The 26,779-nt window shown below is 39.6% G+C and overlaps 1 protein-coding gene across 7 annotated transcripts in view; it reads right to left on the minus strand.

Annotated features, from left to right (window-relative positions):
* The window catches only part of JADE3 (jade family PHD finger 3), a 64,942-nt gene that overhangs the window by 24,888 nt on the left and 13,275 nt on the right, over positions 1-26,779 (minus strand). For 3 of the 7 annotated variants that reach the window (XM_050973580.1, XM_030234438.2, XM_050973573.1), the window contains exons 2-3: positions 8,122-8,181; positions 6,901-6,983 (exon numbers count right to left, since the gene is read on the minus strand). In XM_050973580.1, the coding sequence (XP_050829537.1) occupies positions 6,901-6,983; positions 8,122-8,170 (132 nt within the window). In that variant the 5' untranslated portion in view covers positions 8,171-8,181. Of the gene's footprint in view, positions 1-6,900; positions 6,984-8,121; positions 8,182-18,981; positions 19,037-22,211; positions 22,264-26,779 lie in introns of all 7 variants that reach the window. The other 4 variants (XM_050973571.1, XM_030234437.2, XM_050973565.1 and 1 more) reach the window with 2 other exon arrangements.

A 26,779-nucleotide genomic window follows, 5' to 3' on the forward strand; every position in this document is an offset into this window, starting at 1 on the left:
TGGGTCAGCTGCTCCCTCCCATTCTTTTTGGTTTTGTGGTTTGTTTATTTTTTATTGCATACCTCCTCCCTGATGGAGCATGAGACACGTAAAAAAAAGAGAAGTCCTTGACTTGGAATAAACATGAACTACCAAATAACCAAAGCATCACTGTGTTATCAACACCATATTAATTCCAAATCCAAAACACAGCACTGCAACAGCTGCTGAGAAGAAATTAGCTTTACCCTCGCTGAAACCAGGACAGGTCAACATTAGTGGCTTGCTCTGCAGTAGAAGTCTGCCTGCTTTTTGCTGAGGAAATGAGAACCTCCCAGTCAGCTCTGCAGACACATTGCCATCTATAAAGCCTTTAAAAGCTAAATTCTACCAAAGATTCTTGAGAAATATGGAGGCCCTGCTCTCCCAAAGCATTAATACACCAAGAAACAACAATTTCAAATATGTAGTTTGCAATTATATTTGTTTTTCAGACTTCTGAGTCCTATTTGTAAATTATGTTAGGAGAGTATGTCCAAGAAAAAGCAACTTCTCAGAATTTATTTTAAAATGCTTCACCAAAAGCCATCTATGATTTGAACCCAAACTCCTTCTGGAAGCACTCTATGGAAATGCAATAAATAATCTTCCTCACTGGACCCTGTTGTGTTTACTCTGAATAAATCAGGCTCTGAAACAAAGAATATGATTTTGCATGAAGTATCCTTATCCATTAAACATTTCAGGGAGAATACAAGTAACACTATAGAGATTTACAGTAAAATACTAGCATTAAAAAGAGAGAATGGTCTTGACAATAAAATGGCCTTCTACAAGCCCCATCTTTGATGAACAATTCAAATATCAGATCTGCACAGACTGCTAGGCACCTTCTGTTCATGAAAAACGAGTGAAATACCTTTTCCAATACCCCTCTGTAAGCTACTACTGAGGCTGAGTGATGCCACTGCTCATTCACCACGTCTTGCCCTAATGCATGTGTGAGGAAAAATAAATGGATTGTGTCATCTCTTAAAAATTAAGTGTAAGCCAATATTTCTTGTGACACTCCCAATGCTTTCAGGTACTTTGATCAACTGCTTAGACAGACTCCCAACAAGGGCAAGTCACGTGTCACAGGCATCTAGGCCATGACTGGGAACCACATGTCCAAGGCTTAGGTAATTTATGGGTTAACTGCTCCTGTTCCAATCAAAGCCCACTTTATGCTGGATTGCATCTAACTGCTTCAGTCATGAGGCTTCCCCTGCATCCAGCAGAACTCAGCAACTCAGGCTTCTCAGCTCACACCCATCACCTGGGGAGTCAGGAGATGCACTGCTCAGAAACACAGAGCTATGATTTTTTTAAAAAGCAGGAGGGAATTACTGTGTCCTGTCTTCCCTGCAAAAGTATATTAGATCTTTTACAGCAAACAGCATGGAATGAGGGCCAGCATCCTCTCGAGCCAGACAACAGCTAGCATTTTCCTAGATTTTTGGTGTCCCTCCCAACTCATCTCGAAGGCCAAGTTTGAGATTTTACTGTCAAACACTTGAGTTTATGTGAAATGTAAATGACACAAGAGTTTTTCCATTGTGTTGAGGGTAAAATAATCTTTCTTTATTCTCCTTTGAAAGGATCTAGTAACTTTTATTCCCATAAGCACCCCTAAGCATTAAGGCTTACTCTACTATTGTAGCTCTCAAGTACAGGCCCTCAGCAAACACACTTATGAAGCAGCAGGTTTACACCTAAAATCACCTCAAAAATAATAAAACAAAATTTAAATTCTAATATGACTTATTACAAGTGCAATACAGCCACACAGTATCTGAGCATACTTGATCTTTGTAGGGATGTTTGACAGGATGTGCAAAAGCTCCAAGAACAGAACTTGGTGAGCTTATCCTGGAAAGGTAGAATTTTTCTTGTTAATATATTGCAACCTGGGCAGGAAGTTTCTGAACAAAGAAACTTACCTTATAGAGAAGGGTAGAAACTTAAGGCAGGTTTGCTTTGGGTTTTGGTTGGTTGAGCAATTTTTGGCAGCAAAGTAAATAAGAGGCAACATAAATTTCAAATGGAAATGAAGCTACAGTTCCATGCACATATACCAACTAGACTGAGAAACTTAAAATGTTAAAAATGCTGTGATAGTCAGGAATATGTGTAGAATTAAATCTGTAGTTCTCAAACATCCACACGATTTGGACAAGCAAGGCAGTAAATCCTAATGTTAAAACACCTTACTCCCTAAAACTATCTTAATGAATTATCCAGGACTCAAGTAAATTAAATATTGTACTTTTCATTTAAGTAGCCATAATTCCTTCTAGCCTCCTTTTACAAGCATGTATAGGAAAAGCCAGGAAACTGGATACTAAATCAATGCTACCTAACATCATGTCTCTGACAGTATCTCATGAGCCAGAAGAATGTGCAAGAACATGCCAAGTTTCCTTCTGGTTGCTAATCAGACACAAGCTTTGCATTTTGGGGTTAATCCTAACAATCAATTTTTAAAGTGGCATTAATTTATACAGATATTTTTAAAAATCTGTACTTGCTATCATCTGTCCAATTCCTTTTTTAATCTTGTTTAATTCTCAGTCTCAAACACTTCCTGTAGCAGATGAGCTTCCCAGCCTAATTGCATGAAAAGGATATCTTTTTAATTGCTACAGATTTTCTAAGTTCTGGGCTCATTTTTCAATGCTCATGGCTGCCTTTTCTGTCCAGTTCTTCCATCACAAGGACAGGCAGGATTGAAGCACTCTAGTTCTGCAGTTTCCAACCCATTCACACTTTACTCTTATGCCTGCTCATTCACTTCAAAGGTAAAATAGCTCAGCTTTTTCACAAGCAAGCTCTTCCACACCTTTCTGCATTTGGGTCACCTCTTCTTAAAGAGTTCAAATAGCCTGAGACAGTATCTCAAAGGACAAAAAACATCGTATAAGTAACAGATGAGTTTGCACCTCCAGCCTTACATATTTTTTAAATCAACTAACCCAAGCAGGCTAAAAAGTAGCTCATGGTAACATATGCTTGCCAGAGGTCTTGAGAAGCCTGTACAGAATTCAGAATTTTTTAAGGTAAGCATGCACATAAAAGTGGCAGTCTCTTATTACACATGGTTCACGCAAAGCAATGTAGTTTAACCACGTTGCCCATTCAGTCACAGAACAAAATAAAGCACTTTAAAACTGCAAAAAGAGTCCATTTGCTGCCAAGAGTCTAGTCTTACAGGCTGCTTCTCAGGATCAAGACCTACGATTTATGTGGCATTTAAATGCCACTAAAAAGAGTTTCAGGTACCCAAGTAATGAATGCAGACCATTTACTTTTGGAAGATAAGCTGCATTTCACATGATAATACAGCTGTCACAATCAGCAATGAGGGATTAAAAATTACTCCTGCTGTGAGTCGAAACCCTATTTGCAAAGAGAAGCAGAATATTACCATGTTATATGGAAAGGGTTTTTAAAAAAGCACAACGCAAACTTAACTTCTTTGCACTTTCAAGAAGGAGACAGGATTGAAAAAAGATATACAGAAATTTGAGTGCCATAAAGATCTCTTAGGCTCTTTGTGACCCCACAAGCATAAGGGAAAAGACATGGTCAGTCATACAGGCCAGTCCAGCTAATGCATTTTCCCTGCAAAAATTATTCCCACTACTCTGCCATCACTTTCTGCCTCAGCTTTCATGGAGACAGGAAGCTGCCAAGTACAGGCTTCATGCTGAGCCAGACATCCAAATGTCTCCTACCCTGCTGCTCCCACACAGCCTACTGCAGAAGGCTCTGAGTCCCTCCTGTCTACGTTTAAATCCACTGAGGGGCAACACCACAAATGGTATGTGGCCAACATCATCATAAAAGTCTCCAAACCAGCTATGACTTTGAATTACTGGTGTGCCTCTAACCTCAACACAGCTTATTTATTCACAGTAAATGCTAAAGCTAATTGGATAACAGAATTTTTAAGACACCATTTCAGTAGTTTGTGATAGACTAATCCAGAAGGTGAGCAGTGAGAGAGAGACACAGCCCTGCTTTTGACATTACCCACAGAAGCACCATGGTCTGAAGAAGCATCATTACAGGCTTCCCTTGTTCTCACCTTCTTCTCCAAGGAGGAGACTGGAGCAAGTTGAAACCAGGTCCAACCTAGTAACATCAATCAATCAATGAATCAATCCCTTCTGGATTGACACAGGCTCTGGAAATGTGCTTTGACTTTTGCCCTGTATCACGACACCTCTTGGCCTGGCAGTAACACCAGATGACCTTGCTACATTGAGGCCATTCCCAAACCCACTAGGATTCTAAAACACCTGGAAGGTAACTCAAGCAGTCCTCAGATGCAGCCTCTCATCACTTTTTACAGGCAACCTCATAGGACACTGGCATATTTAGATAAGTCCTGAACTGGACATATACTCACTACTTGCTTATTGGAGCACCAAAACCAAGCTTTTGTTTGGAGAGAACCCAAGTAGTCAGGTTGGGCTGGTGATGGTAGAGGAAGGGGAAGAAAGCATATGTATTCACATGCAATTTATTTGAAAAACCAAGGCTTACTGGCATGAAAAAAAAAATTAATGTATGAAGACCATGAACAAAAATATTCCCAAACAACTATTTATAGCTTTGACCTTCTAGATTTTCTGCATCACTAACTCAAGAAACAGCCTGCTGCCTGGCAAGCAGAGGTGAATGAAAGGAGAGCAATGCCAACTTGTTACAGAGAAGCCTTGCTAAAGAGATGCTGTCAGCCTGAAAATTTAAATTTCTATCTAATAGATATTAGATGTGTAGTGGGGTCCCTTTTCAGTATTTGCTTTGCTCCCCTGTCACCACTTGATGCATAAATAATCAATTTCAATGCTCTGCTGACAAAAGCATTTCCTATATTACAGTTCCCAGCATATGCTTTTCAAGGGGTTGGAGGAAGTGCTTGCTTTTAGTGGAATAAAAGCAAGAAGTCTTATGTACAAGAGGTACAGTACTACTGCCACCTTCCCTTCCACTCCCTTTCCAGGAGAACTTAATTCATTTCAGGGATCTTTTAAATATTGTACTCAGGACACTCTTTCCAAAGAGGATATGTTCTAAAGTTTGGGATTTCTTTCCTTTTTTTTTTTTTTTCTTCTTTTTTTTCCCCCCAGGAGAAGAATCTCTTTGTCAAATATGACAAAGAGATTCCAGTATTACTAGAAGGATTACATTATGAAATAGACTTCTTAAATTTCAAGTGTATATTGCAGATTTTGTTCTTCAAAGTTTCATATTTCAAGCATTAACGAAATCAAGATTTTGCCTCAGAACTGGTAAAAGGCAGCAAAGATGATCTCAAAAGGAGGAACTGAAAACACTGCTCATTTTAATTCCTAGAAGTTATGTAAACAGAAAACTTGTATGCTACATAGGTGGACCACATCTTCATAATTATTGTTTTAACATACATATGCACATAGAGAAAGAATGGAGCAATCTCAGAGAAGGCTGCAATAGGGCAATCCCTAAGATGAAGAGATACAAGAATAAAACTGGATGGCTGGGCAGAAAGGAGGGATTGGTAAGGGACTAGCACTGAGGTGTATCTGAAACAGCAACAAGCCTGGCAATGTTTGTGCTTCAACTCCCATTTGCACAGCTTGATTGGTAACAAAGCTACTCCCTAGGCACACATGAGCAACACTTACAAGACCTCAGTAGCCGCAAGCTGCTTTAGGATTTAAATTCTTACAGAACCATAATCCTCATAACAACATCTTAAAAGCAAAAAGCTTAGTGGGTTTTTCTTAACCTTCTTGGTGGCTGCAAATAAAACACTATGAAGCTAGCTAGTTCTAGCCAATTTTATATTTTTTAATTTTTTTGCATTTTCTTTTAGCATTAAGTGGGTTTTCTTGAATTGACTTGCAATAAGAATTAAGCTTCCAAAGAAATGACACATTCTGTATCATTTACCTTGTTCTTACCACGCCAAACCCACCTAAAGTTAGCAGCATGTAGAAAAGAAGCACGAAGCATTTTTGCTGAATAGCTTAAGCTATAGGAGCATAATCTACATATTTCACACAACCTTGCGCAGCAGTAACCACTCAGGTAAAAAGCTGCTGGTATAGTAAATAACTTTAAATTCTATAGAAATAAAGTGGGGTTTGTCAGTCTTTTTTCAGCAGTCATACTAAAATTATGAAGGACTCATTCAGAGGCAATATGATAACAACTAAGGGGAACTAGCTACAAGAAATATTTCTCAAATTTGTAGTTGGCGTCTAACTTCAGCCCTTAAGAAAGCAAGCATAAAATCTGGAGAAGGCAGCCAACAAATCTTCCACTAAGAGGGGCTACCAATGGAATGGTCAACAGGATGACTTTGGGCACTGGATTGTGCATAAATGTCAATTTATTAAATAGGTCAGTACAGGTTCAGTGACAGTGGTGGTAAGTGCTGAGGTTCTAAGTGGAGATGGCAGAGTACACAAAAAAGCTACATTGACAGTAAAAAGCCAGAAGTAACAAAGTAGCAAACACTGCATATACATATCCTACCCACTTAAGTGTCCCACTCTTTCATCCTGAAGCAGACAGTATCCTTCCGAAACACATACATATGAGCCACTTTTCTACTCATAAAACCACACCAGCTTTTGCCAATTTCAAAATGATATTAAAATTCCAGGGAAAGAACAAACTACACGTTACCATCTGCAAATGCCGTAAATCATTTGAGTCCATCAGAGTTCCTATAATACCCACACAGCAAGGAAAATGGGGGTTCACAAAGAATTTGACAGGTGACAAAAGGACTCGCCAGCACTAGATTCATAGCTCACCTCTTCAAGGCTTAGAAACATGAAAACTGCATCAAAGAAAACTACCAGTGACCAACCCAGTTCTTACCTCAGCAGGCTTCTTTTGTTCATTTGCTGGTGTTTTTGACTTGCTCCTGTATTTTGAACAAGAAGAAAAGGAAGTGGAAGGACCTGTTAAAAAAAAAAAAAAAAGAAGAAATAAAAAAGGATCATTATAGATTGGTTCAATTCATTTGATTTTCCAGTGAAACGCAAGGCACTCCAATCTCTTGAATTATAATTTTTGACAAGATGTGGGCAAAAAAAAACCTGTTAGGCAGTCTGTAGGCTTAATTTCAGCTCTTCCTGTTCCACTCGTTCTTTATAAAACCACAGCACACCAAGTTTATGGGTACACTCTGCTCTGCCCAACACAAGCATGAGTAAACAGAAACAAGCAGACAGACTGCTTTCTTTCATTTAGTTCCCTTCAAACAAAGTGGAAAGAAGAGTAAAACAGAGCTTGAAAATGCTCAACAACAAAAACAAAAAAAAAAAAAAAACCCTGAAGAAAAACGCAATGATACTAAAATGTGCTAACAAGAGATGCAAAAAACCCATAGTGCAATATCTGAGATGTTTCTGGCAAAATGTTATTTCAGCAGGGGATACATCAATGACTTGCAGTGAATATGACAATGAATAATTATTATGTACAGAGCTACTAGATAAGCACAGGTTTATAAGAAACAAACAAGACCCTGTCAAACACGGTTGTTCTGTTTTGGGTTTCTTGCAGATAAAATGGGAAGATATTTAGGTAGATGTCTGCCAAGGAACACCTAAAGTGTAACTTTATTAAATTGTTGAACAGATAGAAGTGGAGTAGATCAAGAACCAGTATGAGATAACATAACAATCAATATACTGATTATAATTCTAACACATTAATGCTCAAGTAGCTTGCCACCCCCAATTATTTTAATGCTGAAGCTCTGCATACCATGAGACAATGGGATTTTTAAAAGAATAATCACAGAATAGAACCCCGGGCAGTAAAATTTCTCTTTATTTACAGATTTCTTCTTGCCAACTATGAATGAGAAAGATATACAAGTTTGTCTTGAAATTCTAAGTATACTCAAAACTCCCCTTATAAGATCCTTTGCCTTAATTTCCTCCTATAACATGATCCAGGACACCAAAGACCACAAATGCAAAAAGAAACATTTTTTTAAAATTTTAAGAGGTTAAACAGTTCGCCCTCAAACCACAGAGGGAAACCACAAGGGGGTGATAGACCAAAGAAAAACTAGCAGGTATTACTTACTCTCATTGTCTGAACTGTCACTGGTGCTTAGATGCCTGTGGCGTTTCATCCTGACGCATCCTAAAGAGAAAAAAAAACCAAGTTGATGGCAACCATTCTACCAGAAAATCACTGGCTGCTGGTTGACGCCAAGTTCTTCTAACTAAAGGAAAAGCTCCTCTGAAGAGGTCTTGGGCATAGAAATAATCCCAATTCAGTCACTACGTTTTATTTCTGCAAGCAACTATTAGATCACAGTACTATTTGTGAAACTGAGCACCCTCAAAACCAGCATGCCTCTGCTGGGCAGAGCCTGCTTTTAATTTTGCAGAAAGAAGTGCAACCCGCCAGCTGATTCCCGGCAGGGCATGAGCGGTGCACTGCTCCACTCAATGTCCCATCTGTTCAGCTGGAGGAAGAGTTGCTATGGTGGCAGTAGCTAGCTGAGAGACAGGTGGAGGCCAGGAAATAAGGTGGATGCACAGCAAGGCAAGGATTTAGAAATATAACACACCTTAAAAAAACCCTAAACAAACAAACAAAACACAAAAAACCCTTAATGTTTCAATGCAAAGCAAAAAGCAAATTTTAAATAGCAACAATCATAGAAAGCAGTGACTGATACCATTTAAGTCATCTGATCACCCTTTATTTCACAAGCAATGTGACTTTCAGAAGTTTGAGAAGTGAACAAGAATATCAATGGGAAATACTTCAGTGGCACTGCACCAGTTGCATTAAAAAATTGTTTTGAACTTTTCGAAATTCATTTTTCAACATGTAATGCTACACGGAGAGGGAAAGAAAAATTTTTTGCACCTCTACTTAATAAAAGAAAAATCAAAACAGTTATCAGCTATATACTCTAAACAAGTGCCAAGAAAACTCCATATATATTTTTATTAGTCCTGCCACTCTATAATATTCAATGTTACGTCTGTAAACTAAGGTTCAATAACAGTTTACAATTAATAGCAGTAAATAAAAATCACCCTTATGTTTTTAATGGATTGAATGAGAAAATTAATAAAGAAAAGTAAAAAAGTAATTCTCCAGGACTACACAAGAACTCTATATTTTCTTCCTTCTTTTTTTAGGCAGAAAATATCCTCAAGTAGGTTACACATAGCTGAACCTGAAATGTCTACAGTACTCTAAGTGCCAGCTTGGCTACACCTGAAGTGTAAACAGCTTCATTGCTTAAACATAACCACATGCCATTAAAAAAAGTAACCCAGCTGAATATCCCATTTGATAAGCACTCCACATTAGTTACTGTACAAAGGGTCTTGAGATTACCCAAATACCATGGGATACGCAAGATCACCAGATAAGAGAAACCTGCCCAAAGGCTTTGAAGAGATTGAAATTGAATTGTTTGCAGCACAAGTGTTTAATTTAGTGGAAAATCTCAGCAGTCTTTGTATTTAAGAGAGTGAGTTTACTGAATCTAAATGCAGTGATAACTCGAAGTTTAAATCAATCCCTTTAACCTGTTATATAAAAAGACATTGTCCACACTCCTGAAAGCTGACAAAGGAAGTGATGCTTCCAGTTATCAAGTAAGCAGATACAGAATTTCTGAGTCAGGTATTTAACCTGGGGGAAGACAGAAAGACACAGGACAAAGATCATTTCCATCCCCACTTAAGCAAGGTATAAAATTCCATTACATAACAAATAATTTCATATTAATTCACCTTCTCACAGCTCAGGCAACATAGGGGAGACAAGGCAGCCATGCTACATGTGCAGACCAGTGTCCAAGAAAAGAGCAACATCAAATATTAAATAGTCAAAACACCACAGGGCTTTGCTTCCAGCAACCAGCGTAAGGTAGCTTGTACAGATGAAGAAACTTCCATTAAGCTCTTGGACAAAAGCTGTGTGACATGTAGAAGGCACTTGGGTCAGAAGGACTTGTCTCTGTACATGTTTTGGGGGCACCAGACTTGAAGTTCGCTGCAGTGTACTGAAGGCAGGTCTACAAGACTAGTTTCATACTGCCAACTTGTGAAATTAAAAGGAATGGATTTTAATCAAGAGCAAATAAAACTTACTCCCCATTTGAGAGCTTGCACTGAAGGCCAAATCCAGCCCCTTGGAGCATGCAAGTCTCCCTAAAAAAAACAGCTTCTGCCCATGACAACTTATCTGCTGTCAGGTTTCATTTCCTGTCTTAAAGACCATCAGGTATGTTAGAAGACCTTGGGAAACAACAAAAAGAAGCATCTAGGTGAACTGAGCAGTATTCCCCACTTCCACTTCTAAGCAAATAGCAAGCACTTCCATTTCTTAGCAAGAAATGGAAGTGCTTGCTACTTGCTTTGGTTTTATGTTCAGATGAATTTCTGAGCAATTGTTAAAAAGTGTTGAAAGCCTATGGCAGGTGATTCCCATCTCTTAGAGCCCATATAAACATGCAGCAATAAAACCCTTTCACTCTGTACTAAGGACAGCTATCTGCAAAGTATAACATGAGCATTCAGTTAAAGTAGGGTCAAACATGAGGTTGAGAGAGACAAATACAGGACAGAACACCAGGAAGCCTGGACTTCTGCCTGGGCAGCTAGGAAAGAAGAGTAGAGATGCCTATGCTTCAAAGACAGCTAACATAGAAATGGCAAGTATAACAAAACCTTTAGAACAGAAAGCTCACCTCTGCCAAAAACTCTGTGAGAGTAGAAAAACAAACAAACACACACTAAACAAAAGTAACATGCTGTTATTTCAGAACTGGGTTTGTAGCAGCTCAGTCAAGAGATTTACACCTACATGATAGCAGACTGAAACAGAAAAAGTAGTTTTCTAAGGGCAAAAAGCTCTGAATAGTAATAGTACTGGATTCCTGATCTTTTTCAGCAATATTAACGACATCAACAGTGTATAATCCACAGTTACAACAAATTACAGGTGTGGTGTGTTTGGTAAGTCAGGTTATTTAAGTGCCTAACAGGCTACAAATTCGCCCTATGTCCCCACACAATGCAGGAGGACCCAGAGCCTTCAGCAGAGGACAACCTCTAAAGGGGATTTCACTTTTCTTTTTAACAGAGAACCACTTTGCTGTCTCCTTATGTACACTGCGACTGCCACACAACTTCCAGCACACTTCCACCCCAAGGCATGAGGACTCATCAGAAAGGCTCCCTGGTAATGATGCTTCCATTACCCAGACACTAGAGGGGGATCCCAAAGTGACATCCATTCAGTGGGAAAGCTCCTGCCTCACTTCACCTGCCTTTGAAGAATGGAGAAGAATCAGAAGCTGCTCATTTCCAAAAAACAGGGGACACCCCCTCCTCCCCTCCACCCCCAATGAAAATTGATGTCAACCTTTCCCAGCTTCAGTCCAAAAGCCTCAAAGCACACTGGCATCCTTCAATTTGTCCAGGTATTTTGCAAATGGACATGAGGCACTTCTTGATTGAACAGACTTAAGTTTTAACACTGACACTCTCAAGCAGTTTCAATGCACAAGCTAAGGCAGTGTAAAGCAACTCAAGACTAAAACGTTGTTGCAGAGCAGAAGAGACACGGCTCTATCCCCCTCCCCCCAAAATGCCTGGAGAAAATCCTTGTTTCTCAGACACTAGATCATGATTCTCACTACCTTAGAAAGGAAGTAGGGGTGCTTTGGCTATGGACTTCAAGAGCCCACACGCATTATAGGCAACCACGGACTACCTCAAAAATGATCATTAAAAATACAAACACAATATAGTAAGTGCTTTTGCCCCCCCCTTTTTTTTTCTTTTTAATTCACAGAGGGACTAACATCTTATTAATCACTTGTAAAAGATGACCACCTTCAGGGATCTTCTAAATGAAAACTGAAAAACAGAAGCAGCAGTAAGAAATCATCATGTCACAAGGAAAAAGATGTTCAACTCTAAAGGCAATTACTACAATGAAACATTTGCTGGCATGATTTTTAATATGAATTAGTAGAGTTATTCCTAAACTTGACCCATATTCTACACCTGTTGCACTTCTAACTTGCCAAGCCACGACTGCACATTTATGCTCAATCTGTCCAAAACAGCTTAAGACATGAACTGCAACTTTAAAAAAGAGAAATCAGCATCACTGCCTGCCATCACCTTAACAACTGAACAGAGGTCAAGATGCCCTGAATCTCTTTGTGTGTTTAAGCAGAAAACAACCCCAGGAAAACCTCAGCCACAGACAGCAACACTATGCTGCCAGCTTTTCCTGGCTTCCACAAGGTTGCTGTACATATTGGGAATTTTGCCCTGGAGACAGAATCGATGCTTGTATCCAACACATCACTGCACTTTCAAGGAAAGCCAGGAAAAAGCCACCCTGCACACACCTGGCTGAAACTAGAACATGAATCCCAAGCTAAGAGGAATCAACACCTCAGCCAGCACGTGAAAGAATCTCAAGATAGTAACACTGATATTTCCAAAAATCTAAGGGATATCTTTTGTAATTAATGACTTCTAAGTTAGGTTTGCTCCTTTTTGCTTATTCACAAGTACTTGCACTGCTAAAGTGAACAAGAAGCAGCCACTCATCTCTACCACCATTCTCTCCTGCCCCTGAGGAAAATCAATGTAGCACTGACTTAAGGCACTTCCCACTTTTCCAAAACTAGTTACCATGGATTACTCAAAAAAAAAAAAAAAAATTACTCAGGCAGCACATGTAAGTAGCAGACAGGTAACAAAATTTCAGAGCCTTATCCAAAACAAAAACCCATTTCAAATACCTGCAGAAACAAGACAAACAAATACTTTTGCATTTTCAATTTGCATCAGAGTAAACAACTAAATTTACCAAATAAAGTATTACATTTAGCTTCTTTTTCTAATGCATTCCTCTGGATAGTTCATCAGTAACAGCAGACACAAAGATGAGATATCACAGAGTCTGAATTTGTACAGCGTATTAGGCAAGACATCAGTGACAAGCACACAAAATGAATCCTTACAGCCAGCCAAGATTTCTGAACAAAATAGTAGCATCTCCAAGGAACAGCCATGTTTCCTGGCTTCAGTTTGTTGCAGACAAAGGTTAAACACATTCATACACTACTCAGTACCTGTTAGGATCTATAAAGATGGAAAAGACAGAACCAGAAAATTCAAGAAACTGTTAAGCAAATATATCCTAGACCTGTGAGATTCTACTTCTTCACATCTTAAAATAGCCTGACAAAAATGGAATTGGCCACAACACTATAGAAATTTTCAAGTGGGACAAAAAGTAACCTACTTTATTTTATTAAAAAGCAAAACAGCATCTATGTATGAAAACCAAATGGCAGGCTGCATGCAAATTTCAGATTAAAATTCTGTACTTATATTTTTACAATATGGCTTGTCTACAAAAAAAAAAAGAAAAAAAAAGAAAAAAAAGGCAGCGGCAGTAGGTAGCAATTTCCAAGTCTCCAAAATGTGGTTTATGTAACTGTTAAATTTAGATTAGAAAGCAAATTATCTTGAAAGGTCTCCAGGAAATGTAGTACAGTAAAACCATTTAAATAGGTCAGATTTCATAGTCAACTGCCAGGGAAATTACGAAATATGAATAGAGTTAATACAACCTTTCAAATAACTAGAGGAAGAGAGATCACTCATGTTTGGGTTTTTTATTATTATTTTTTAATATCCTATCTAATCTCCCAAAAAGGCTATATTAACTGGAAAAAATGCTCACTTAGAACCTGGTGAAGCAATATTTGCTACACTGAAAAGGTTTGAAAGGTTAAACAATTCACAGAAGAGGATGATCGGCAAACAAACTAACAACCTTCATAATTCTGTGATTGCTTTTTTATTTCACTCTAACCAGAAAATTCTTTAAAATTTGTAGTATACTCCTACTGTACTCAAGAAGTCCATAATAGAGTGAACACATCTATCCTAGTCTCCCCTAACTCCCAAAATAAAATAATGAATTATTTTGTGAAGATTGTTCTGGGCCCACCACAAAATAAAATTTTTCTTGCTACTATTCCATACTAAGTCTTGATTAACATAATAATCTGTGATTCAACAAAGGGGGGATGCACCAGTTTTTAGAAGCAGAAGTACCAGCAACAGCCAATTCCTTTATCATTAGGCAGTAAGTAATTGTAGCAAGCAAGGAAGTGCACATTACAAGAATCTGGCTAATAACATGGGTCTATATGAAATGCAGTAGCAACAAAACAGTCTCAAACACTGTCCCTGTATGTTGCATCTTTATATAAAGCAATTCAGCAGCTGCCTCAAAGGTACTGAAGGTTTACAAAGCAGGAGAAAAGAAGATGTCCAAAATATCATATTCCAACATGACACCCCCTGAAATTGTTAAATTCTGAATTGGACTGGAGTAATCTAATAGATCATAAAACTAGGATGAAGAAACCCCAAATATAATCATACAGACACATTCATTGTGGATTATGGGCCAAAAGGGAACCCTGACATCATTCCATGTGCCCTTCTACCATGATGATCCATCATTCAGCCTAGTGCAAGTACTTAATGACCATCACTTTGCCTTCCAAGTATAAAAAGAAGGTAAGTGATGCTGCTTCACATTAATAATGTGCTTTGACCACACCATAAAATACAGCACACCCCAAGTACCTTTCCTACCTTGAAAACAGAAGTATAGCTTTTAATTTCTGGTACCACATCCATGCATTGACCCACTGCAAGGGCAGAGGAGCAGATTTACACCAGAGGCCTTCTAAACTGCCTCACACCAAGCAGCTTGTTAAAAACCAGAAATCCTCAAAAGGACAAATCACCAGCAACACGTGCAGTACTACCACCATTACCTCAGCAGAAACTCTCCAAGAGGCTACAAAGAAATTACACTGCACTGTCTTCCCAGTGCTTTCCTGACATCCAGCAGTGACTGAGAAGCCTTATTTTCATCTTTGAGACAAGTATTGGCCTGTACACAGAACAGTCAGGTGGGCCAGGCTGACATGGAAATATTTCTGTCCATTAAACAGGCAGTTCTAGCATTAGCACCTTAAAGACAATACTGATCTGGGCAGTCAATTAAAACAAAAAATAAACAACATCAGACTGTCATTAATTCAAGCAAATACACCACTGTGTACGTGGTTCTGCTTCAGTCCTCATTATCAGTTTTCTACTCCTGAACACAACACTGGTTTTATACCAGCTGTTTATTAACAGGACTATCATTTTCTTAAAACAGCAGCTGAGATCCGGACATACAAAATTATTTCCTTCAAAACACCACATTGCATTTGAATGCAAGTCTGCTTTCAATATAAAAGAAAAAAAAGAAACCCCAATCCCTTCTTTCCCTAGAACCACAACTGGTCTGGTGCTGCCTGGCATCGCCACACTTACGCACCTGAAGTGTGTCTGCCTGGCTGCAGCCCCGTGAACACTGCTCACACCCACCTCCCAGCTCCTCTCAGCCTCCTCCTGGCATCACTCCCAGGCAGAGGAAAGGCTAAAAAGAGGGTACAACCCTCAGAAAAGGGAGTCACAGCCTTCAGCAGGATACTGTGCCTGCCCACCCCAGCCAGGTCCAACTCGTTGCTGCTTCCTTCCTCCCTGGGGAAGTAAGGAAGTCCCCAGCATGATGAAATGAGGAACAAGTTCCCAACAGGAAAGTCACAACAGGAAGTGGTGGTGCTTATTTGATACTGAACAAACAAGCACCCCCACCTGCTGAGGTGACCAGCAGGACATTGTCAACAGAGGGATGCTACTACAGCTCTCCCCCCCTCTGCTCAGCATCACATAAACTGTCTCTTGTCAGGCTGTTGGAAACAACACAGCAGCAAATTGATCCCTGAAGGAAATGCCCAGGAGGCAGAGGCCAGCTCACATACAGCCCTCTAACTGCACCTGCACTAAGTGCCATGGAAAAGCACATACCCCAGTTCCTCATGTTCTGGAAGCTCATCTGCTCAGAAGAGCCCTCATCTGTGGAGACAATTATTGAACAGGCTCTGTTTTACAGGGCTTCCTTGGAAGAAAACTCACATCTGACTTAACACTAAGACATTCAAGAACCAAGGGACAAAAGAAGAAAAGAAAACCCCACAAAGCCCACTTACTAAACAAAGCTAAGGACAACACTGGCTTCGAAGAAAGACTGATGTGGGTGCACCGCTACTAAAAATAGACCAGAACAGGTCATCACACCCTATGCTAAGCCAGGCAAACAAGGAGCTGGCTGCCCAGGGGGTTCGACACCCAAAAGCAGCCCCATGCCCTGTATCTGCAAGGAGACTGCAGCCACAGGCATGCCAAGCACTGGTGAGAAACAGGAGCAGCACACGCTTCACCAATATGACTGAGCAGAAAAACCTCTGAGCGCTTAGCTGGGCTTTCTATTTTAAGAACTGGTATGATTCACGTTACCTTGGCTCTAAGTGTTTTTCAGTCTTCACCATATCTACCCTCATGATAAGCTCATATTAAGCAAGCACTAAAAGCCCTGACATTTCAGAGCTGCAGCACAGAGCAGCCATACATCACGCTGGAGCCTCCAGCATCAGCAAGCAGCTGCAACCAGGTCTCCCAAGTGCATATTCTGTGACCTTGCCATTCACTGCCCTTCCTGTGCTGATGCACATGTGGAAAAAAAACAGAAGAAAAATCCCTGTGATGCACTAAGTATTGTTCTGCTGTTGCACAATGATGAAACTGCAGGGAGAGGGGACATGGGGACAAAAGAAAGTATAGAAGTATCCCTACTTAATTGAAAATTAAGCAATAACCAGTATTAGACTAGTTCAAGTGAAGCTTCACTTTGCCCCATCTGCCTGATGCTGCCAGCAGTTGCCCACTTGCATTTCTCCATTTTATTCAGCTGTACAAATGCATGCTTTCCTGACAAAATACAGTACTAGTATTGCAGCTTGGATCACAGGCAGGAAATATTATCAAAGAAGGATCTAGAAATGTATGTGCTATTTGGGATTATGAAAAACAACTTTCTATTAATAGCAGAGGAAACAGTTCTTATATCCTACAAAACACTTGCTTAAAATAATTTTTTTTTGTACTTGCTAATAAATATATTAAAGTATGTTTCATTGTTCTTGCTTTGTTCTTTTCAAATATCAAATAAAAGAATCAACAACAGCAGCCTGCATGAAATACTTTATCTGTTTCAACTCATTTTTTTTTTACTTATAATGCTTTGAAGAGGCTAACCACTTCACTGCAAAATTTTGCATCACCAACAAAACCTGAAGGATTGTAAAAGGCAGAAAACATCAATATGCATCTTTACACTCTACACAAAGAAAGTAAGAACACAAATATTTTCCTGCAGGAAACATTAGGTTGATAATTTCTTTCCTTATCTGACAATAAATGCCTGTCATTTACAAGTTGAAATAAATCTGGATGCTAAAGTTTTCCTCAAGTAAAAAGAGTGCACTGAGGGGATCATCAGATAGGAACAATTGAACAGAATGTACTCTCACAGCCAGAACTCTAAATAGTATCTGGAGTATTTAAAATCTCTGGTTGAATACTTCCATTCTTCTACATTTTCCTTTTACACAACAAGTATATATGCAATTGCATTATTATTTTGGTTCTCCATGTCAAAACATCACAGCATGAGAAAACATTTACTATAAGGTTTTTTAAAATACTTTTGAATTAAGGTTAGTATTTTTAAAAAACCTTTTGAAGAGATAAAAGAATCTGTCTTAATAACTAATGATTTAAAATTAATTTCAATGTCTGGTTAATTAAATTCACGTTATGTACTACAATCTGTAATATACAACACATCAGAGGACACAGAGGGTCTTTTAGTCAAAGATTTAAAATAGCTTTATAAAAATAAATACCATTCCAGGTCTCTCTATATCACCAAACTGACACAGGGGAAAAAACATTATGAAAGATGTACTGTGGCCAACTTATGTACAAAGTAGAAGTAGAAACAAGTATTTTTCTCTGTCATAACATGAGTTGCAGCAATGACTAAATAAGTAACAGACTTGTTCACTGTAGCTGATGCTGCCCTGAAAAGAGGGAAGGACGATTCTATTTGCCCAAGGTTTCAAAAATGCCACATCTTGTTTGGGAAAGCAGTCAAGAGATACATCCTGAAAACCACATAAGGTTCACTTTCTCATCAAATGGCCAAGTTGAAGCCAAAGTACTTTCACATTTTTAATGAGGGGGACACGCTGATTAGGACTGATCATTAACAGGCATCTAAATTCCTCCTTCCTCTTCTGTTCTATGGAAATAAACAAGATTTAAACAACTAAGACTAGATCCTCACTTTTCTACTGTTCCTTGTAGAAAACATGTCCTTCTCAAGCTGTGCTGAAGCTGAGCTGATGCAGGTGGCTTTTCTGCCACCGGAGAAAAGGTGCCAACCCACAAGGTGGATCACAAAGAACATGGGGACTTGAACAGGGGGACTCAAAGTAGAGGAGAACACTCTCCATCCCCAGAGGATAAGGAACTATCCACAACTGACCTTCCAAAGCTGCCAAGGTGTGAGGAAATGAGTCTGCCTCCAAAGCAGGTCTCTTGTCTGCATTCCTGTACTGGCAAGAATGGAAATGCTTACAAGCCATGGAAGTAGGAAGGTGTTTCACTAAATGTTTACTCATATGGTAAGAGCTACAAGATGCTGCAGCTGCTGCAATTGAATCCCATGCTGTGAAGAACTAAAATCTCTGCTGAGAAACAGGAAGAGAAAAGAGGTTCCAACTGAAAGTACAACTGCAAAACTGAATAAAACAAACAAAACCACCCTTACAGCAGCATCACTTTAAAGACTCCATGATGCAATGCAAAACCTGCAGCTGACATGTTTTGTACATGCAACTCCACCTGGTCAGGGAGGTCTTCATAGACCTGTAAAGAAGCTGCCTTCTCTGCAGGCTCTTACCTTGCCCAGCTGCAGGACATGGGGCAGACTGCAGCTGTACCAGTTACCAGGGGCTCTGCAAAGGACAGAAGGCACAATCAAGCCTGCACTTGACTAGGGCAAAATAAAACCACCCCCAGACTCCAGCCATCCACCTCCCCAGCTCTGCAACACCAAAAATGACTGGCTGTTCACAGAGAAGCTGTGATATGGTAGCAGATCACAGATCAGACACGTGCAGCTACTCCCTCAGCCATCCCTGCCAGTGAGGCAGAGTGCTGTTGGTCCATCCCAACACTATGGTTTCTAGTTAATACATACACAGCCACACCACAGCACCTGTGAGACACTTCTAAGTCTGAAGAAGATGAAAACACACATCTTAATTGATGTGTGTTTTCAAGACTTTCAATTTTTCAAAAAATTGAAAGTCTTTAAAAATACAGTACTTGGAATTCCCAAATCACCTGTAGCAAACTGCTGTAGGAGGAGAACAGCACATTGATGCAAGAGAGGCATCCTTCTGGGAAGGCCCAAGAGCAGCAGCAACAAGCACCAACACAAGCCTGTCTGGTTTCATTTGCTACACCCACTCAGTGACACAAAGAAAGCTTTATGGATGAGCAACATTACTGGATCACTCATTCAGGCTAAGTGCAAGGCAGGATCTTGTAGCTCCCTCAACATTGTAAAATGTGAACCCCCACCTACAGCTCTAAGGAAAGTTTGCCATGCCTTTAGGGCAAGAGATGAAACAGACTCTCTGTGAAAGGAGAATGCAGAAGAGGGGAGACCTGTTTTAAGCGGCAAAGAGAAGCAACAGTATGAAGAGACTACTCACAGCTTCTGATGGCCCAAAAGACAAGGAAAACAAAGTTACAGAAGAAACTTCAAGGGAAAGTAATTAAATGAAGAAAAAAAAAGTCATTATGTACAAAAGAACTTTGAGAAACCCCATGATATAGGATATTACAGAGGTTGAAAAGCAAACAGATTGAAAAAAATTAGGCAAAATAGAGAACAAGGGCTATTAAACACAATGTCATGTCAATCTGCTGGAAATCCCAAAATCAAAATTTTACAAGAAACAGAGTCTTTAGAACTTTATAATGCTTTTTTTTCCCCAAGGTGTCCTCTGCTGACCATTATCAGAGACAGCAACTGGCCTAATTGAGTTAGGTAAATCATCTGAAACTACACATACTCATAACCCATTAAATCCTCTTGTGCTATGGATTTCATTGTTTTTTAATTCATCACTTCCTAATCTGACCTCTGTGGACTACAGATCAGAGGGGTGTCTATAAGGCTGTGATAAATATTGAAATGAGTATGCTTATCAGATAAGATTTTGATTATGATGAGCAGAATCAGCAGAGATTCTGACACTTGACATACTGTTGCCCTTAAAATTTGTTGATTGCGGTTCACAGAACTATTCTGGTCAAAATTATTAAGTAAAAGATTAATCATTCCCAGTGTGCTTGAGTTGTTGATTTTTAGTCTTTCTTTTTTAAGGAGAAATCAAATAAACAGTTGTACAAATACAGCCTACATCCACCTTAGGGCCCTATACACTTGGGATTTTCTTTTGGGTTCTCTTCTATTCTGCAGAGATTCAATCCCCTTTATAACTAGACTTCCATGCCTCAAGTTTAAGAATCCACTGTGCTTCCATTTTCTTACGTTTTTCCAAATCTGGATAACTAACAGTGTTCTCATGTGATTCTTACAGGTTTATTATCTCAAACCTTTCCAAGATACACATCTGAAGTTATTTTGCCTCTCTCCTCCCTCATAAGGAAATAACCCAAAACCTCCAGCCAGCACAGTATTGCTGCACGCTTGAATTCTGCAAGCTAAATGCTTAAAAACCTACCTAAACTACTTAGAAAAATGTAACCATGCTTAAACTTTTGCCTGTAAAGCTCAAATATGATAGTGATCCATCTCATCTGAGCCATTAATTTCATTGATGAAATCTGAGGTCGTCTTTTCCAACTGCAATGGCAAAGCACAATGCATCACAGCCCTGCTAACAGTACAGAATCAGGTGGGAGGAGAGGCTGATGCTGGTTTTGTGTAGAAAAGAATTGCTAAGCCCTGACCCCTCGAAGACAAAGCGATGGGGCAAGAGTAGTCAAGGCCAAAGCTCTATTTGCAGAAAATCAATGGGTTATGCACAATAGCAGCTGCACTCAGATGTTCACAGCTCAGCTGGAGTCTGTAGATCTGGTCTCTAAATTCAGAGTATTTGACATTGAAAACTAGGGGAAAAAAAAAAACCAAAAAACAGTCCTACCCTCCCCCCATTTAAAAAAAAATTTAACGGTCATAACAGAAGCAAGCTTTGATCTACAATTCTTGAAATTGAGATGAGTGAATCCCTTCTCTTTGCCACTCCTTATGATCTTTGGTAGCCAGCCAAATGGCTCAGCTTAGCTTTACTTTCCACATCAGTCCAAAAGTTGAATAAGTAATAAAACTTGCATGAGGAGAGGGCTTTATAATCACATTAGAGACATGCAAGGGAGACCGGTTACCTCGGTTCACCGGACAGCTTGAACAAGGCTTCATAATGAGGGACAGGTGTTGGCACCAATTAGGAACACTCAGCTCACCGCTGACATTGGCCCCTAAAGCACTGACTGCACTTTAATCCTCTAAGCCACATAAAAGAAAAGCAGAGTGGGCAGACCAAAAAAAAAAAATCTAAAAATGCCTCTGCAGAGGATTGAAATATTTTTGCTTACTTAAGGGAATAAAATAGAAGAGTCACAAAGCAGCAGAAAGTTCACTATGAAGTATCTTGAGTATATCAAGAATCTAAATCTTCTGCACAAGCAGAGTATTTAATTTTAGGAAAGGTACCACCATGCATTCATCACAACTATCAGAATTAATATCCAGAAAAGAATCACAGAATAAAAAGGAGTAGAAGCAGCACATGTAAATATTGAGCTAAGATAAAATAATTCGATCTATGCCCACCAGCATTTCAAATATTATGGGATACATAAGATGGATTTTAACTGAGATTACTAAGGATCCTGCAGGCTGAAATGTTACTGTTAACAGCTTCTTTTATGACTTCCTCCCCTTTAAAAGACTTTATATTCCTTTAAAATTCAGAAAGCTTTCATTCAAAAGGTGATATCTGAAAGTTGAAGGTATATAGATTCAATTTACACATTGTAAACACCAACACACACATTTATTTATTTTTAAGTATCAGTTCCTCCTTCACTTACATGCCAGGTCATGAGGTAGATGTTTCGCTTCAGCTGATGACATCACAAGCTCCTAAAAAAATGAAAGGAGTGCTTTTAGGTAGTAGGAATGACATCAGGCATTTCATGTTTGAGCTACAATTTAATTTTTGGCAAGTAAGTGAAGGTTGTATTAAATTTTTATTGCAGCTTTCCCAAGCAATTGATATGCCTAGAATATAAAGCCTTAAATTCCACAATTCTCTTTTGATATGAGGAAAACTGAAATATATCAGCTATATGTGCACATACTATGATAGAAATGCAATAAGTACTATAAAAACAAAATTATAAGAATATTTTCAAAGTTGATTTTGCCATCCGCTTAACATGAATGGGAACCAACTTCACCAATACCAACAAACTTAGAAATTTTGATTAGTATCTTCTCTATCCTGTTTTGGGAATAAAACCACATCAGCAAACACATTTAGATAGATGCACACTTATTCAGCTGGCTTAAAGTGTTGATTTCTACTTATACACGGATGCTTTCTTCATTCAAGAGGGTCTTCTATGAACCATGCATGCTTAGAAATTCACAGGAGGGCAAACAAAATAAGCATAGAGGGAAAGCTCCATGTGGCTCCTGATTTAATTCCCCACAACATTCCTCCAGACCTCTCCTTGACAATCCCGAATAGCTTAGCTTCCCTGGCAGGGATTCTGCTTACTCGCCCTTTTTAATCTAGTCCTGAGCCTTGAGCAATATTAAATATGGGAATAGAAGGAATTTTTCCCTCTACCAACTGCCCACATTCCCCTCCTGCAGGATCATGCACATGTATGTTTTGTGCTCTATTGTAATGCACATGGCAAAGGCATTAAAGCTGTCACACCCAACAGATGAGTTGCAGCACTCCTCAGAGATGTCAGCAGCCCAACTAAGGGCTGTCCTGGCAGGCAGTCGGCCCCATGCCTCGGAGCAAAAAGTTAACAAAAACAGGACAGCTACGAGCTGTGGAAGAAAGTATCAGAGAGCAAAAATGCAAGTAAAAACCAAGGAAGTGATAACTGCATAGCCTGCCAGAAGAAAAAGAATTAAAAAAGGGGATATGACAATGTTTTTCTAACTGAAATAAGGCAGTTTCTGGCTGAAGTGTCAGCACCATACTCTAACATCTGCGCTCCTCCACCCATCTGGAGTACAAGAAAAAGATACAACCACCCATCCACTAAGGAGTGGCACAGATCCCATTACTTATTACAACTATTGTTGCTCAACTTAGGCTGTGGCATCAAAAGAAAACATTTCTTTACAATATGAGGGGGGCAGGGGGGGTGGGGAAGAGGAGAGGAACACATAATATATTACAGCTCCTGTATGTTGACTATGCAAAATTTTGAAGTTTTGGCTCTACTAATTCTATTTGATTTCAAGTTTCCCTTTTGGGTGGTTTTTGTGTTTCTGTGTTTGGTGTTTTGTTTTGGTTTTTTTTTTTGGGGGGGGGGGCAGGCAGCAGAGGTGCTTGGTTGGTTTTGGGGGTTGTTTCTTTTTTTTTTCCATCTTCCTAAGTTCCTCTTCCCATCTTTCCGACATTCTCTGGCTATACCCCACATTAAGCAATTAACTTTGAGCAACACAAGAAGATCTGTAGATGAAAGCAGTACCAGAGCCAAGGTTGTTGAAACATGAATCACACTTTGTGGGTCGGGTTTTTCACTTGAGATAAGCAGACACACTCAGCCACCACCGCCACCACACACATGGCCCAAAGCAATCCACAGGGTCCGTGCAGGAGCCTCCCAGCTCCATCCAGAGGGACCCAGCTCAGGGGCAGCAGGAACACCTGGCACACAGGGAGTGGGGGTGACAAGAGGGGCTCACTTTAACAGCCCACTGCTGCTCTGCTGGTACTACTCTGCCTGGTACTCCGCCTCTACCCTCCAGCTAAGAAATGCCAGGAGCCTCACCCACAAAATGCACTGGACGAGGGAGGTCAAGTGAAGAAAATAAGTAAATAATTAATAAATGGCTGGCTGAGTTTTCCAAACATGACTTTGAATGAATTTTTCTTATGACTTCTTTCATTATGGGATAATTCTTTAATGTCCCGATTGAACCCATTTAATATAGGTTTTCCATAGAAACACAAGCAAAGCCCTGGTTATGGCAGCTCAAATGGCACCATTAAAATGCAACACAGCCTACAACTTTTAAGTGTGAACAAAACCACAGCTTTTGCCTCCCAGCTGAACCACAAAACTAATATATTTTTGAACTCTTCATTAAAAACACATTTATTTGCTCAGTCAAATGCCAAGATGAACTCTGAAATACTGGAAGGTTAAACTAAAAATTGTTTTCTTTCCCTAATCCTTATTGTACAGTCATAATCTTCAGTCTCCACTTTACTTATTTCACTACCATGAACAAATATACAAAATGGGATGAAAAATACAGTTGCCCCCACAAAATACTATTTTCCCCCGATCCTAGCTGTCTCAACATATTGATTGAGAAACTCTAAATTAAGTAACCTCAAATTCATGATCAGGGGGTTCTTCCTCAACAGATTATGGAAGAATCCATAAAAAATGGAAGAAAACCAACCTCCCCTTGAGCAGCAAGTTCAGGAGCAAGGTAAAGAATGCACAGAAGATGCTCGCCCTCCCTTCCACACAGACTGCCAACAGACTTAACTCCTACTCTCCAGATGCATTTGAAAAAGTAACGGGCCAGCAACAGAAACTGTGGCATGAAGAAACAGAAAAAAAAAATATAGGAGCTAAAGGACAGTGTAGACACAGAAAACAAACTTAGAAATGCACAGTAGCTTTTCATAAATACTGCCTGGAAACTAAGCGTCACCAGGGAAAAAAGCATCAGCAAGATTTATTTCTTAAAATACAACTTATAACAACAGAAGGCCACTTGGAACACAGATCTATTTTTGTAGTTATCACTACTGCTATACTATCGCTCTCTCTGTAATTTACCACAGTGCTTACCAACAGCCAAGCCACCAAAACAAGAATTGGACTGGTTGAAAATAGAGTTTCGTGCTTTTCTCATCAACCATCCCACACACTGCACTGCCATTTGCAAAAACAGAGATGGCAGCAGAATAAAGATCTGCCAGGGTCCTGAAAAAGGACAGCCAGGTTGGACTGAGAACTCAGACTCTGCCTTACAGAGGCTCCTGAGCCTCTCCAGAGGAGCTCCTTCCATGCTGTGTGACCTTTACTGGCAGCAAGTTTGTCCCAGCACTTATGCACATCTTTCCCCATGCTGCTCGAGCCTTTACCAAGTCTCTTCTAGCACTGGACCTCGATAATCTCACCTCTTTCTTCCTGACACAGTTTGAACACCATCTTAACTCTCTTGTCAGGAGGTCCTTGTCTTTTCTCCAGACTAAATAAAACCCAGTTCTCTCACCCTCTGTTTATAGGACATGTCTTCTACATTTCTGATTCTTGTAGTTGCTGCTGTCCACCACCCTTTCCAGGGCTGGCACACAAAATCAGTGTATCAAGTTGTGATATCCTCATAAACTCCAGTGCATTTGCCTTTGCAACAACATGACTGTTGTCTCAAGTCCTGGCTGTGAGCAATTATTGCTTCTGGGGCCCACTGCTCCCAGCCTGCAGGCATGCAGCCAAACCTTTATGTCACAGAGCTGCCCCTCCATGCCCTGCTCAGCCCCATCCAACCCCTCCTTCCAAACTCCATCTCCAATCAAAGTAACTCTGAGTTCAAAGCATCTTCTCAAGTAGACATGAAGCTCCACCCAGCTTGATTCAGGTATTGAATGAACAGAGGCCTCATTCCCTCACCCACATCATTAATTGCAAATATTAATTCACCTGTCTTGTTTGAAACTAATTAGCAATTATCCTCTCAGTTTCTCTCAGCAGCTACAAACATTCCTGTGAGCATTTCAGCTAATCCATGCTTCCTTAGCTAGCTTCTGATAATATGGATTGCCTGATAACTTGTATCATCTACTGTGCAATTCCTACCTCACAAATTACTCTCACAAAAACTGAATTAGAAAGCTGGTCTTGTGATGCTTCACATCTCCTCCATAAACAATCCCAGGGATATAACACTGCTTAGTTGGGAAAGGTATTAGAAAATTTTATAATTTCCTGGTTTTTTACAGACTGTTTCAGATACCTAGCACATACAAACAGCTCCCCATGGACTACTATTAAATGTTACACAGACCTCTTACAAAAGGCAGATCAAAAAATTAATACTACCAAGACAGCAAAAGAAATAAAGCCAATAGTCTTTGAGATTATAAATACAATACTTAAGGTAATGGTCCTCTTTCCCTTATAGTTCTGAAAAAATTGTAACAGTATCCAAGTATCAAATACCAAAGTATCCAAATACCAAAACAGTACCCATCATATTTAACTGAAGAGCTATTTCCAGGCAATACTTATCCTACAGTGATTAGAGGTAGCAACGAAAAAGTAAGCTTTAAAGAAAGTCTCATAAAATCTCTACAAAGTCTTTGAAGCAAACAGTGCTGGATTTCTGCTTGTAATAAACTGACTTGTTGTTTATTCTTCCTCTTCTTCAGAAGCTTCTAAACAGT

This window comes from Serinus canaria, chromosome 1, assembly GCF_022539315.1.
Source record: "Serinus canaria isolate serCan28SL12 chromosome 1, serCan2020, whole genome shotgun sequence".
Classification (NCBI taxonomy): domain Eukaryota; kingdom Metazoa; phylum Chordata; class Aves; order Passeriformes; family Fringillidae; genus Serinus; species Serinus canaria.